The following is a 16,426-nucleotide window of genomic DNA, read 5'->3' as shown; positions in this document are numbered from 1 at the left end:
GACTACATCACCCTAATACCATAAAATACACTTTACAACAAATGCAAAGGACCAGAAGAGGAAAAAAGGAGGCAAGAAAATATAAATATAATTTTCAGTAAGGTTCTTATAATTAACTTTGTGATTTTTTTGGGATAGTACTAAATAGCCGTTTTTTTCTAATTTCAATCGGAGAAGAAGATTTGAGACCATTCTCTTCTAAGAAAATCCATTATGAATGCACTTTTATCAGGAACTATTTTCCTTTTCAAATCACTGCCTAATGCAAAGGACCAGAAGAGGAAAAAACAGAGGCAAGAAAATATAAATATAATTTTCAGTAATGTTTTTATAATTAACTTTGTGATTTTGTTTGGGTAGTACTAAATAGCGTTTCTTTTCTAATTTCAATCGGAGAAGAAGAGTTGAGACCATTCTCTTCTATAAAAAACCATTATGGATGCACCTTTATCAGGAACTATTTTTCTTTTCAAATCACTGCCTAATGCAAAGGACCAGAAGAAGAAAAAAAGAGGCAAGAAAATATAAATATAATTTTCAGTAATGTTTTTATAATTAACTTTGTGATTTTTTTGGGTAGTACTAAATAACGTTTTTTTTTCTAATTTCAATCGGAGAAGAAGATTTGAGACCATCCTCTTCTATAAAAATCCATTATGGATGCACCTTTATCAGGAACTATTTTCCTTTTCAAATCACTGCCTAATTCAAAGGACCAGAAGAGGAAAAAAAGAGGCAAGAAAATATAAATATAATTTTCAGTAAGGCTTTCATAATTACCTTTGTGATTTTTTTTGGTAGTACTAAATAGAGTTTCTTTTCTAATTTCAATCGGAGAAGAAGATTTGAGACCATTCTCTTCTATAAAAAACCATTATGGATGCACCTTTATCAGGAACTATTTTCCTTTTAAAATCACTGCCTAATGCAAAGGACCAGAAGAGGAAAAAAACAGAGGCAAGAAAATATCAATATAATTTTCAGTAAGGTTCTTATAATTAAATTTGTGATTTTTCTGGGATAGTAATAAATAATGTTTGTTTTCTAATTTCAATGGGAGAAGAAGAGTTGAGACCATTCTCTTCTAAAAAAACACATTATGGATGCACCTTTATCAGGAACTATTTTCCTTTTCAAATCGCTGCCTAATGCAAAGGACCAGAAGAGTAAAAAAAACAGAGGCAAGAAAATATACATATAATTTTCAGTAATTATCTTATATTTAAATTTGTGATTTTTTTGTGTCGTACTAAATAACGTTTTTTTCTAATTTCAATCGGAGATGAAGAGTTGAGACCAGTCTCTTCTATAAGAACCAATTACGGATGCACTTTTATCAGGAACTATTTTCATTTTCAAATCACTGACTAATGCAAAGGACCAGAAGAAGAAAAAAACAGGCAAGAAAATATAAATATAATTTTCAGTAATGTTCTTATAATTAACTTTGTGATTTTTTTGGGTAGTACTAAATAACGTTTTTTTCTAATTTCAATTGGAGAAGAAGATTTGAGACCATTCTCTTCTAAAAAAACCCATTATGGATGCACCTTTATCAGGAACTAATTTCCTTTTCAAATCACTGCCTAATGCAAAGGACCAGAAGAGGAAAAAACAGAGGCAAGAAAATATAAATATAATTTTCAGTAAAGTTTTTATAATTAACTTTGTGATTTTGTTGGATAGTAATAAATAGCGTTTTTTTCTAATTTCAATCGGAGAAGAAGAGTTGAGACCATTCTCTTCTAAAAAAAAACATTATGGATGCACCTTTATCAGGAACTATTTTCCTTTTCAAATCACTGCCTAATGCGAAGGACCAGAAGATGAAAAAAACAGAGGAAATAAAATATCAATATACTTTTCAGTAAAGATTTTATACTTAACTTTGTGAGTTTGTTGGATAGTACTAAATAGCGTTTGTTTTCTCATTTCAATCGGAGATGAAGAGTTGAGACCATTCTCTTCTAAAAAAAAACATTATGGATGCACCTTTATCAGGAACTATTTTCCTTTTCAAATCACTGCCTAATGCAAAGGACCAGAAGAGGAAAAAAAGAGGCAAGAAAATATAAATATAATTTTCAGTAATGTTTTTATAATTAACTTTGTGATTTTTTTGGGTAGTACTAAATAGCGTTTGTTTTCTAATTTCAATCGGAGAAGAAGAGTTGAGACCATTCTCTTCTATAAAAAACCATTATGGATGCACCTTTATCAGGAACTATTTTCCTTTTCAAATCACTGCCTAATGCAAAGGACCAGAAGAGGAAAAAAACAGAGGCAAGAAAATATAAATATAATTTTCAGTAAAGTTTTTATAATTAACTTTGTGAGTTTTTTGGATAGTAATAAATAGCGTTTGTTTTCTAATTTCAATCGGAGAAGAAGAGTTGAGACCATTCTCTTCTAAAAAAATACATTATGGATGCACATTTATCAGGAACTATTTTCCTTTTCAAATCGCTGCCTAATGCAAAGGACCAGAACAAGAAAAAAAACAGAGGCAAGAAAATTTCAATATAATTTTCAGTAAGGTTCTTATAATTAACTTTGTGATTTTTGTGGGTAGTACTAAATAACGTTTTTTTCTAATTTCAATCGGAGAAGAAGAGTTGAGACCATTCTCTTCTATAAAAAACCCATTATGGATGCACCTTTATCAGGAACTATTTTCCTTTTCAAATCACTGCCTAATGCAAAGGACCAGAAGAGGAAAAAAACAGAGGCAAGAAAATATCAATATAATTTTCAGTAAGGTTCTTATAATTAACTTTGTGATTTTTTTGGGATAGTACTAAATAGTGTTTTTTTTTCTTATTTCAATCGGAGAAGAAGAGTTGAGACCATTCTCTTCTATAAGAACCCATTATGGATGCACTTTTATCAGGAACTATTTTCCTTTTCAAATCACTGCTTAATGCAAAGGACCAGAACAGTAAAAAAAAAGAGGCAAGAAAATTTAAATATAATTTTCTGTAATGTTTTTATGATTAACTTTGTGATTTTGTTGGGTAGTACTAAATAACGTTTTTTTCTAATTTCAATGGGAGATGAAGAGTTGAGACCATTCTCTTCTATAAAAAACCCATTATGGATGCACTTTTATCAGGAACTATTTTCCTTTTCAAATCACTGCTTAATGCAAAGGACCAGAAGAGTAAAAAAAAAGAGGCAAGAAAATATAAATATAATTTTCAGTAAAGTTCTTATAATTAACTTTGTGATTTTTTTGGGTAGTACTAAATAACGTTTTTTTTCTAATTTCAATGGGAGATGAAGAGTTGAGACCATTCTCTTCTATAAAAACCCATTATGTATGCACCTTTATCAGGAACTATTTTCCTTTTCAAATTACTGCCTAATGCAAAGGACCAGAAGAGTAAAAAAAAAGAGGCAAGAAAATATAAATATAATTTTCTGTAAGGTTCTTATGATTAATTTTGTGATTTTTTTGAGTAGAACTAAATAGCGTTTTTTTTCTAATTTCAATCAGAGATGAAGAGTTGAGACCATTCTCTTCTAAAAAAACCCATTATGGATGCACCTTTATCAGGAACTTTTTTCCTTTTCAAATCACTGCCTAATGAAAAAGACCAGAACAGGAAAAAAAAAGAGGCAAGAAAATAAAAATATAATTTTCAGTAAAGTTTTTATAATTAACTTTGTGATTTTTTTGGGTAGTACTAAATAACGTTTTTTTTCTAATTTCAATCGGAGATGAAGAGTTGAGACCATTCTCTTCTATAAAAACCCATTATGGATGCACCTTTATCAGGAACTATTTTCCTTTTCAAATCACTGCCTAATGCAAAGGACCAGAACAGGAAAAAAACAGAGGCAAGAAAATATAAATATAATTTTCAGTAAAGTTCTGATGATCAACTTTGTGATTTTGCAGGGTAGTACTAAATAGCGTTTTTATTTTCCTAATTTCAATCGGAGAAGAAGATTAGAGACCACCCTCCTCTAAAAAAACCTTTTATGGATGCACCATTATCGGAAACTATTTTCCTTTTCAGATCACGGTTATACAAATTTAAAGTTTAATATAAAGATGATGGGGAGGGGGTGAGAGGGACTCCCCTGCTTAAATCTTAACTCTTACCAGTTCCCATACTTTTTGGCTCCCGGCTTTATTACAAGAGTGGGACAGGAAAGTTATTTCCTTGTACTAGATACCTCGTAGACTAAGAGATAAATAAATAGATAAATGGCAGTAAAGAAACTGAAAAAAACAACTTAAATAATTAAAAAAAACAAAACAAAAGAAAGTTTCTTTACTCCTAGTTTCTTTTCAAATCACTGTCATGCAAAAGTTAAAGTTTAATATAAAGATGATGGGGGGGGGGTGAGAGGGACTCCCCTGCTTGAATCTTCATTCTTACCAGTTCCCATACTTTTTGGCCTCCGGCTTTATTACGAGAGTGGGACCGAAAATTTATTTCCTTGCACTAGATACCTCGTAGACTAAGAGATAAATACAGTAAATAGATAAATGGGAGTAAAGAAACTAAAAAAAAAAACTCAATGTGCTTACCATCACGAAAAAATTCCAAATTTTCCCAAGTCCTGCTGTTGTTAAAGCCATCGATTCCATTGTTTGTGTCCCTTTTATCAAAGTTAAATAATTCTGAACTAGAAAGTTTTGTCAAATTATCAACGAGGCTCGATATATTTCCACTTCTGAGCTTTGTATGTAAAGACGCGTGTGAGGAGTTGTCTATATCCAATTCAACTGACTTTTCCACACCATCAGATATATAAATTGCCTGAAATGAGTTTCAAAGTATCAAGGACACTGAAATCCCATTGAATTTCTTAAGCATAAACTTAAACAGAAGACCCCCATGTTTAGTTTTCTAATTTTCTGTAGTATTGAGTGTCAAATAAAAATAAAAAACTAACCAGCGACAAATGACAATAGCGGCAACAATGCAACAGTAAACACTGCAACAAAATCGGTGAAAAACAGTAACAAATTATTTGTAAAAACACAGCACCAAACAGCTGTAGAAGGTACAAAAATCTTTGAGAATCGGGGTCTCCATGTATGAAAGATTCAATATAGGTCCAGGGGCAAAGAAAAATGTTTTGAATTTGATGTCCTTTGCAGGTTTATATTACTTAAATAATTTTGCAAGTATTCATCCATAACAGGAGCGCACGCAAAGGGCAGCCTTGCCCCCCCCCTCTCGAAAATTTACGTTTTCTGGAATTTCTGAGCACTCTTTATTCAAATTATCAAATAATAATTTCTTTTTTTTATTTAATTATTGAATTATTTAATTATTTTTTTATCTCTTCGAGAATCAAAAAACTGTTAATGTTTTAATATCTACAGAGTAAAAAATTATAAAATTTAACTAATTAGTTTCTTGTGTTAATTTTTAAGGTTCAACGTGGCGACAGTGAAAAAATGTGGTACTGCCATAAAAACAACATAATTATGAAACAAACAAATGAAAAATATTTGAAAATCACGGTTTTCACCAATTAATTTAAGATTAGTTTACAGGGTAAAAAATATGTGTTTATTGTGCTGTCGTTGGTGTTTCAAGAAAAGGAATAAAAACAAAAAAATCTAAACCGATTTAACGCTATAATTTCATTTCTGAATATTGGACATTCAAAAAAGGGAGAATGACAATAATATAAAAATATAGGCCATCAGTTTATCTAAAATGTGGGTCTAAATAGATCCTCATATACAGCCCAAAGGACCAGTGGCTATCAGACCAAACATGGGAGCTCATAGAGACAAGGAAAAAATTAAAATCATCACTCATTCAAAGACAAACCCCCGACCGACAGATCCTCAGAAACCATGAATACAGAGCCGCGGAAAAAGCGGTAAAGAAGAGTGCCAGAAAATACCAGAGAAACCTGCTGGAGAGGAAGGCAGCGCAGGCAGAAGAGGTAGCGTAGAGAGGTGACTTAAGAGCCGCCTATAAAATCAATAATGATATTATTGGAAAGAAATCCTCTATTCAACATGGACCAGTTAAAGACCCTTCGGGTATCCTCATAACAGAACAGTCTGACGTAAACGAAGTTTGGGCCAGCCACTTTGAGAAGCTGTTGAAGACACCTCCACCAGACGATCCCCCAGAGATCCCAGCAACAAAACTGTTTTCCTTAGATATCAGCACGGATCCGCCATCATCCACCGAAATTATAGCAGCAGAAAAGAAGCTGAAAAATGGGAAGTCGCCTGGTGAAGACAGAATATCCGCAGAAATGATTAAAGTGATTGTTCTGACCTGCCTCAAGTTCTGGACAGTGCTGTTCGCAGTAATCTGGACGACCGCCAGAATACCTTCGGATTGGAAACGCAGCATCCTTGTGAGGATCGTTCAGAAAGGCAATGTATCCCTTCCAGGCAACTAGCGAGAAATCTGCATGCTTTCCATACCTATCAAATTGCTGACGCCCATTTTACTACAGAGAATCAGCTCGCAGCTTGACAGACACCTTCGCGACGAGCAACATAATTCAGACCGAACCGTTCATGTGCAGACCTGATACTTACTCTACGGCTACTGACGGAAGAAAGCAGAGATTGACACTTCAAAATATATATGATATTCATCGATTTTGAGAAGGCATTTGACTCAGTAGACTACCAAAGTCTGTGGAAGATCCTACTGCATTCCGGAATCTCTGAAAAGATAGTTTCACTGGTCATTGCACTCTATGAAGATAGCAAGTGCTGTGTAAAGACACCAGATGACCAAAATCGTTTCTTCCGCATTCTGTAAGGAGTTAAGCAAGGTTGCGTCTTGTCACCGCTATGTTTTGTAATCGTCATTGATTACATACTGCGAAGTACAAGTACAGAGGGAATCCAGCTGAATCCAGAAATACAGCTCAGTGATGTCAACTTCGCTGACGACATCGCCGTCCTGGAATCATGCAAGCAAGGACTCCAAGAACTCCTTGACAAAGTGAGGGAGAGAGGTGGCCAGGTCGGCCTGAAAATAAATAATAACAAAACAAAATACATGGCTACCACAGATTCACCCCTGACCTTCACTCGCGGAGACCAAAGAGCAAGTCGTCCATTTCAAATACTTGGAAAGCATAATAGAAAGCACCGTATCGACCACAAACGAAGTGCTCACAAGAATCGGCCAAGCCAATGGGGCCTTCAATAGATTACGGAAAGTTTGGCGCTCCCAAAGCTTCTCTATACGGCTAAAGCTATGACTCTTCAACAGCAATGTTATGCCAGTGCTGCTTTACGCAGCCAAAACCTGGTACCTGAACCAGGAACATGAGAGAAGAATACTTGCTTTCAAAAAGACGTGTCCTAGAATAATTCGCTACATCCGTTGGCAGCAGAGAATAACAAACAAATCCATCCGCCACAAGACTGGCCAGCCTCTTGTGATATGTCTCATAAGAGTCCGCCGATGGAGATATCTTGGCCACTTACTACGTATGGACAATCTCCGACTACCAAATTCAGCGCTCCATTGGCAGCCACCGGGTCCTTGCCGCAGTGGCAGACCCAGAAACACCCTGCGTCAAACGTACCAGACAGATTTCCGTAACCTGCACGCATCAATCCAACCTCAGTGGGAGGACATATTGGCTGAGTCTAAGTTCTAAGGTAAGGTCCTAGATACAAGTATTAAAAAAAAAAAAAAAAAAAAAAAAAGCGAGATCAGAATTCAAAGGTAAATATTAAATACATAAATTGAACATCAGCGTATAAAATGCTAGGTGAAATTAAATAATACTTGTAATAGTTATAAAAAACCTTGATAAATAATAATATGAATACATAATATTTATACAGCGTTACAGTGTTCTCCCACAATTTTTTATATACTTATTTAGTGTCTTTTATTTTGATATCTCTCTGCGGTAAAGGATATTTTTGTAGGTGGAATCATTTTCTTATAAGTGTAATAATACAAAACCCCTATTTGGCTGTTATTTAACATTACATTTTCAATAACATGTTCTTTTAAAAGTAGACGTAGAGCAGGTGGCATTTAAAAATAAATTTTATATATTTCTTAGAAAATTTTCAAAATGGAGACCTAATGCCACTGGGAGGAGAAGAGGTGAGTTCTACTTTATTTATATACAAAAAAATGTATCCAGAAATTTCCATGGAGATTCCTAACTTGACCTACTAACTCTTCCAGAACCTGACAGATTCCGAAAAACTTCCACAGACCAATTGATAATTACTAAAATTGAGATATTCGTTATAAAATAAGTCAGAACTGGTATCCATGACCTATGATTATTGCTATAACCATTGATATTAAAGTAGAAATTAGAGTAGGTGGCATTGAAAGCGAAATTTTATATATTTCTTTGAAAACTTTTGAAACGTAATGCCACTGAAGGAGAGGAGGTGAGGTTTATTTGATTTATCAAAAAAAGTATCCAGATCTTCCTAAAAAGCGACTCCTAACAGCATCTCTTCTAGAACGTGACAGATTTCGAAAATTACCGCAAACCACTGGATAATCAGTAAAATAAATAAGACCGAGAATCATTATAAACCAGATGTGAAGTCTGAACTGGTGTCCCCTAACCTTCAGAGCCGAAGGACGGTGTATTGGAAGCTGGAATCCACTGAGATAAAACATTGCATATTCATCTAATCTATGACCTCATGAAGCCAAGAAGATTCAATTAAATTATAATTGTGTTGGAAAGAGGGGATGCTTCAATAAATTATCTGGGATTAAAGCTAAACACCATTTTTGTTAAATAATCCTAATACTTTTTGCGGTAAATTGTCGAATTTCACTCACTCAAGCATTTGGATCTTCCAGAGAGAGAGGTCCAACCAAAATCTAAACCCTTACTCTTCTACCGGCTGCTCAGTCTATCGTGTATGGGCTCAAAACAAATGCTTACAAAAAAAGAATATCTTAGAAATTAATGAATTTTAGAATACTTTGAGAGACAAAGGTGGAAAAATAAAGTTTGAGAATTAATGTTAAGAACATTACGTAACTCAGACTATGAGTAAATGTCGGTGAAGGGGCAATATTAGGCAACAAAAACACCAACTAAATGCCAAGTGACCACTAGCCAAGTGTTTAGCACGCTTGACTTGAAAGCCTTTGACCGTGAGGACAGGGGCTGAAAAGCAGAGGATGGCTGTTCCCCAGTTGTCCACTGCATTTTGCTGGCTGAAGGGCCATGAAACGGAGATCAGCACTGCCGTTAGGGACGGTAAAGTCCAATGCCGTATTATTTGCCCTTTTTATTATTATTATTAGTAAACATGGCAGATACAATGAAGATGTAAAAAGGGGAATACCCAAGGCGTAAGATGATTTTTAGTAGTTGAAAAGAGTTATGAGAAATGGGATTACAAATCAACGAATTAGGGTTAGAAAACTGGAAGCCATGGTAATGACAGCGGTCAAGTAAGGCTCTGAAGCCTAAGTGCTTCTACAGAACGAGAAAGACGAAAGGATGAGAAAGATCTATCCCTATTTCTACCGACCTCGGCGTCAAAATCCCCTAGTAAAAACACCATATTTCTACCTGGAACCCTGTCTGTTTTCGCCTTTAACTGTAAGTAAAATTAATCTGAGTCACAATTATATCTGTCAGTTGAGTTCTACAGGGGCATATACTACTATAGCTGATATCCTGAACTTTTTAGTCATAAAATGAGCAATTAGCATTATATTATTAACACCTTCCCAGCCTAAACAAGACTTAGCAGCTCCCTTATTCATCATGAGCCATACTCCCTGTCTACGTACCTCATCCTTCCTGCCAAGGTAGACAAATTCTATATCGCCTAATTTCATGCTTCCTATCCCTGGCATATGAGTTTCTGAAACTCCTGATAAGTCCAGTTCGAACCGTCTGAATTCGTCAGTCAAGATTTTGATGCGATAGTCATTTTTTAACGTCGTAACATTCCAAGTTCCAATTTTCATGTTCTTTAAATTATTGAAATTATTTTGGCCTCAGGAACAGCAATGATCCCGGGTACCAGAGCAGGACAGGGATCAAATATCTTCTCAAGTCAACACCGAAGTGCTTTAACCTGCATAGAAGCCAGACAGCAAGAAGTCCCTGGGACCTCCAGTTTGAATAGCGGCTTTGTGTAACCCTGGGCCCATCTTGGTCACAACATGGTTTTCAGCACATGGCGATGCTCTTCTATCAACAAGAGTCGAAATCCTGCACAGATAGTCTCAAGCCAATTACTTCCTACTAATTATATATTAATGCTTTAAAAAAGTACTAGAATTTTTAGTTTCAATTAAAACGATCCTTTTTTAACGGCCTTCAGAAATGGCTGGAAACGATTACCGTGTTTTCCGTTTATTTGAATTCGTCAAATTTTCTCAAGCCCGTAACTATTGATGAATAGTTTTAAACTTAATGAACTTGTGTATATTCTAAATTTTCACAAAAAATAATTATTTTGATGTGAATTTTCTTGTCAAAATAACTACCGTTTAATGTTTTGGCTATTACTAGATCAAGTTGCTCTTTACTTAAAGTTTTTTACCACGATCTAATACTTTTCCAAAGTTGATATATTTCCCCAAGGAATAGGAAGTTTCAAGTACTATTTTTTTGATAAAAAAAACTATTAATGAAAAGATTGTTGTTATTGCTCTTAATTATTTTTACACATTTATTACTATTACTATAATGATGTTTTTGTTATTAATTATAAAGATTATTATTAAAGATTAATTGTCACCAATAAAATAGTTAAAAAGCAACTGGGTATGGTTTCTTCGTACAAAACCTAATAGCCTATTATCTAATACTGTAAAATCCTTTTAGGCATCAATATTGAAACAAAATGAAGCCTTAGATTATAATAATAAATCAAATTTATGATTTAATACCAAAAATGGCCTTGCATTGACTAGGTCACAAATTAAAAATTGTCTTTAGATAATGACTAAACAGAAGCAACAACACCAACCATCAATTTATCAATTCCGGTGGCTTGATCCATCTCATATAGTCAGCGAAAGCCCAACCTGGCGAAGATGATCTGTGAAGGCTAAATTCATGTTTCTCTCGAGGCTGGTCTCCAAATAGGTGGAAGAAAAAATTCACTCCTAACTACCTTCCTGACCCTTTTATTCTAGTAGAAGACCATGAGACGTTGAGAAGGCATGTTCATGCCCCCATTAAGATAGATATCCTGACGACTTTAAAGGATTGACGGAACCTTGCTCAAGTCAAAAATAAATAGCCGCCAGTTAGCTTATCATTAAGTAATAGTATAATTAAACTTCAACATAAAATCAAGTACCTGGGGGGGGGGGGTATTTTAGACGTGGAACCTATTTCATTTGTTCGTATTAGTTACAAAACGAAATTTGGCGAAGCGATATTCTTATCGCCTCCTTGGTGCTGTTTGCTTTAAGTTCTTAATTAATCGTGATTTACCAGCCAATCGCTGATCTTAAAACATTTATGTGAGATCATATAATCGGTACCATGCCTAAAGCAGGTATTTGTAGTTGCTGCAACCGTTATTTTCAGCATGCAGAGAGACAAAAATTGTTGTTACAATTGAAATCACTTTTGGTAGATATAGGTGACACCACAGAGCACTTTTTGGTCATAAGTTTTGATGTCTTCATGGTCCTTGATGTTGGTATCTACATAAATAATAGAAAATTTGTGGTAAAATGTCTAACCAGCATCTTCATCCACGCCCCCAATGTTGCAACACAGATGATTGAGCTTCTAATGTCTATACTATGCATGTTGTGTATTTTAAATCTATTTTTAAGCTACATATGGTAACAATATAAATTGAAAAAGATTTTATTAAATATAAAAATATATCAAAATATTTTTCTTAAGCAAAATCTAAAATAGAAAAAGTAGATAACTAAAGAGCAGATATTTCTATGTTATATATAATAAATTTATCTTGAATTTCTCGTTATTTATGAAATCATCAAAATTATCATAATTTTTGAATAGCTGATAATCTAAGAAATGGTAATTCTGACCTCTGACTTCAGTTTGACATGATAGTTAATTTCGCCCAAGTTTTAGCGAAAACACAGCCGAAACCACCGCAAATACTAACCGAACAACAGGGAACGCTAGTCTGGGCTTTTTTAAAGGCAGAGTTATAATTTCAACTATTTATTGCTCGACGTCGATGCAGAATTGCCACCAGGGTTACGTTCGTACCATTTTTGGTAGGTTTTAAGTAATATGTTACTTTTTACGTTATGGACACAAAAACGTCTACGTTTTTGAATTTATGCTGCGGTTATATTACGCTTTTGAATAATGAATAAGTTGCACATTTTCTGAGTAATCTGTTTTTTCCCATGAAAAAAATTCAAATGTACCCTGTTTAACTACAATGATATGAGTATTGAAATTATTTACATTGTGATCGTTTAACATTATCATTCAGTTATTAGGATGAGAAAATACACGTTTCGCTGACTCACGTGGTAAGTTATGATAACTTTCTCTTTCGTGAGATTTTCATTTGTGGTGATGTAAGAAGGCAGACAAATTTTGCACTATATTGTCGATAGTCAACTAATTGTATAAGTAGAATTCAGTTAACAGTAATTTAGTTTAAAGAAAATAGAAAAAAAACGGGTATTTTGTCCACTGCGCGAGCAGACTCAGTTGGTTCCTGATGCTCACAAGATAGTATATGTTTTTCGGTGCCTGTCGTCTTGTCCTTTCGTTGCTTTGGCTAGCATTTATATGCATGGCGTCTGACAGGCTATTTATCTATATTAAATATGAACAAGTTTTTTTTTAACTGAAAGCAAGGAGTGACATTAATTCTCAAAACAAACAGAAATAATTCCGTATATAAGGGGGCTGTCCGGTCCTCAATGCCTCGCATTTTACGCTAAAGTTTTTTATTGTTATAAGAAGTGAAGTTGTGAGAAAGAGTCCAACTTTACCGTAAAGAGCGAAGCGTTGAGGAAGAGACAGTTCCTTTTATATGCAGAATAATTTCTGTTCGTTTTAAGTTTTAATATTACTGCTTACTTTGAGTTAAAAAAAACTTGTTTTTTTTTTATTTAATTTCTGAAAGTTTTTGAATCAATGCAGGTTTTGATTTTTCCTCACCGTACATGAATAATTAAAACTGAATTTGCATATTGATTTCACTTCTTTTTTTGGCTAAATCATTTTCTCAAAATTTTGATCTGACAATTTTGAGAAAAAGGGGCGAAGGAGGGGGCTTAGTTGCCCTCCAATTTTTGAGTTACTTAAAAAAGGCACTACAACTTTTAATTTTATTTACGAACGATTTTATTAGTAATAAATATACCTAACTTACGAATTAACATACGTAACGAACTTCAATATTCGGATATTGTATTACGCATATTAGAGGGTTCGCCTCCTAGTCAATACCTCGCTTTTCACGCAAAAGTGCGAAATTTGTTCCAATACTTTATGAATGACCCCTTAATCATAAAGGCCGTTTAATTAGAATAAATAGCCCTCATGAAAGTACTAAAGAAAAACTTTAGCGTAAAGAGCGAAGTATTCACTAGGGGGGTTCATATACGTAACAATTTCTGTTCGTTTTAAGTTTTGATGTTGCTCCTTACTTTCAGTTGAAAAATCTTATTTTTTTTAATTGAATTTTCGATCGTTTTTTAACAATACTGGGAAATCTGGCACCCCCTTAATAGCAAAGTCCCTTCCCCCAGGAAAAATTCCTACACAGAAAGATCCTCCCAAGGAAACCCCTGACCCCCCCCCCCACCAAAAAAAACATAAAAAAAAAACAAAAAACGTCCGTATGCTTCCAAATAACCAATACTATATGTAAACATCGGGCAAAGTTCATAGTTTGCAGACCTTCCCCCGGGGACTGTGGAGGATTAGGTCATCCTCAAATACATGTTAATTAAATTTTTCGACCATGTTCAACAAAATGGCTTTCTCAAAATTTTGATCGGGTGACTTTGGGAAAAATATGAGCGCTCCATTTTTTTGTCACTTAAAAAGGGCACAAGAACTTTTAATGTCCGTTCGAATGATCTCTCCTGCGATATTCTAGGACCTCTGGGTCGACTCAATCACCCCTGGGAAAATGAAAAAACAAACAAATAAACACGCATCCGTGATCTGTCTTCTGGCATTCCACATTTTTCTAGATGGGAGCTTGAAACCTCTACTATAGGGTTCTCTAATACTCTGAATCTGATGGTGGGATTTTCATTAAGTTTCTATGGCTTTTCGGGTTATGTTTTCCTCTGTTTTTTGAGAATAAGGTAATTTTTTTCCGGCACGTAACTTTTGATAGAAAACTAAACTTGGTGAAACTTATATATTTGAAATCATCATAAAAAGCTGATTTTTTTTTATCTATCTATGGGTATCTAAATTTTTTTTAGAGTTTCGGTTACTATTGAGCCGGATCACTCCTTTTTTAAATTTCGTTACCACAAACTGTTTGATATTCATACAAGGGTGGATTCAGAGCAGCATCTTGGTGAGGGCTCAATTTGAAAAGGGCATCAATAAGCAAAACCTGACAATGTGACAAGGGCGCCAATAATTGACCAAATCGACAAATTTATTTTAAACGAGAGTGAAAAACAGAAAAAGAAAACAAGGAATGAGGAAACCAGAAAAATATATGGGGGGGGTCCCTGGCCCCTGGATCCTGTAGTATATTTAAATGGCTCTTAGACAGATGAAGAAGTCTACTTTGTGGAATATTGATGGTATAATAATTTATTTTTAACCCACATCATTTACAAAAATGATAATTGTGGAGCATAAAGAAAAAAGTAGATAATACACTACATACATGAGTACATAAAACTTTAAAACTTCGCAAGAGCAGAGTAACCAAAGAAAAGAAAAACGTTCAACATACAAAAAAAACTACAGCAAACGAGTAAGGCCACTGTGGACTGGCAGATACTTACATGTAGACTGAGGTAGTTTGCACGGCAAGTTCCGTAAGCCTTGACGCAATATCCAGAAGACCGTAAACAGACATGATATTCCGATTTCTATACCATGGAAGCAGATAGAATAGAAAGCGGGAAAGCCGGAAATAATATGAATGAAGTGATCTGATGTCTTTTGGTGAAGAATAGGGTAAATTCCAGACAGAAACAAAACCGAATGATCTGTAAAAACCGAATATAATTTAGCATGAGACTTTCTATTGTATCTACCTCCATCTGCAACGATTTTAGAATAACTTAACTGAATTTTTTTCTTGCAATCAGCAACGACAAGCTTTCGGAAAGATTTTAGTGTTTTACTAAGATTGATATCCAGCCACCGGAAAGAAAGAACCGACGGGACAGAAAAAGATCCGCAAAATAGAGGGGTCATATTATTGCTATTAAATGAGAGATATTCACACTTTGAAAGACTAAGAGAAAGTCCAATGGTATGAAGTTTAGATGCAGTTGTTGAGACAGACAGGGAAAGCCCCTTTTTAGTCCTACTGATCAAAATGATATCATCTGCATAAGCAAGATAAGAGATGTTAACGGAATTGAGAATGCAAGTGGGTGGGATAGAAGAAAGAACAGATGATATCCAAAATTTAAATATAAAAGGAGAAAGGACGGTACCCTGCCGGACCCCACGCCGCACTGGAATTCTGCTTTCGGAAACACTCATGTCTGTTTTAAGCCGCAAAATAAGAATTGGAATACCAATATCTAAGAAGAAAAATTAACGAAATGTTAATACCGTGACTAAAAAGGGAAAAAATAGCTTGGGAATGGGTAATGGGCCAAGGCGCATAAATGTAACTCGAATCCATTTTTAGTCGCTTCAGTAAGAACATTCGCCAAAACTCGGTGTGCTTGCTGGCAACCTACCCCAGCTGAAAACATGTTCTGGTTTTCACCGAAGTATGTGGAAGAGTTAACTGAAGGGAGGCGAATATACTCGAAAATTTTACTTATATTGCAAGAAACCGTTATTGACCTGTAAGATGCACATTCATTCGGAATTTTTCCTTTTTTTCAAAATTGAGATAACTGTTCCGCACAAAAAAACTTTCAGGCACAAATGAGGTACATAAAACATTTGGAAAAGAAGTTGTAGATGTTGGGCAAGAGCTGGACAGTCAACCTTTAGGTGTTTGGCACTTATGCCATCACAATCATTAGAACTTGACTTGAGCTTCTTTATAGCTAGTACCACCGAAGATAAATGAACTGGGAGGATCTGATTCTGGCGGAGTGAGGTAGGAAGCGCAGAATTAAGAAGCTTCATAAAAGTGGCATGAACGAGATGGTTTACGGTGTTAAAAATCTGATCATAATAATTGCACCAAACAGCAGGGCTAATTGGGTTACTCGTTGAAAAAGAATCATCGATTTTATCTGAATTTACCCTTTTTCCAATCTAAATTGTCGCGATTTACGCGATTTACGCGATATACTTGTCGCGATTTTACAAATTTTAGATTTTGCAG

The 16,426-nt window shown here is 34.7% G+C and overlaps 1 protein-coding gene across 1 annotated transcript in view; it reads right to left on the bottom strand.

The window, feature by feature from the left end:
* LOC148947222 (intraflagellar transport protein 172 homolog) overlaps positions 1-16,426 on the bottom strand; it is a 214,545-nt gene that overhangs the window by 150,486 nt on the left and 47,633 nt on the right. The window contains exon 12 of the mRNA XM_089096541.1: positions 4,541-4,772. Coding sequence (XP_088952667.1) covers positions 4,541-4,772 — 232 coding nt within the window. The remainder of the gene's footprint in view (positions 1-4,540; positions 4,773-16,426) is intronic.

Source organism: Artemia sp. Qi Xiang Cuo, chromosome 11 (assembly GCF_049724085.1).
Source record: "Artemia sp. Qi Xiang Cuo chromosome 11, ASM4972408v1, whole genome shotgun sequence".
Lineage (NCBI taxonomy): Eukaryota > Metazoa > Arthropoda > Branchiopoda > Anostraca > Artemiidae > Artemia > Artemia sp. Qi Xiang Cuo.
The sequence above is the reverse complement of the archived record's forward strand: the minus strand, read 5'-3'. Positions and strand labels throughout refer to the sequence as shown.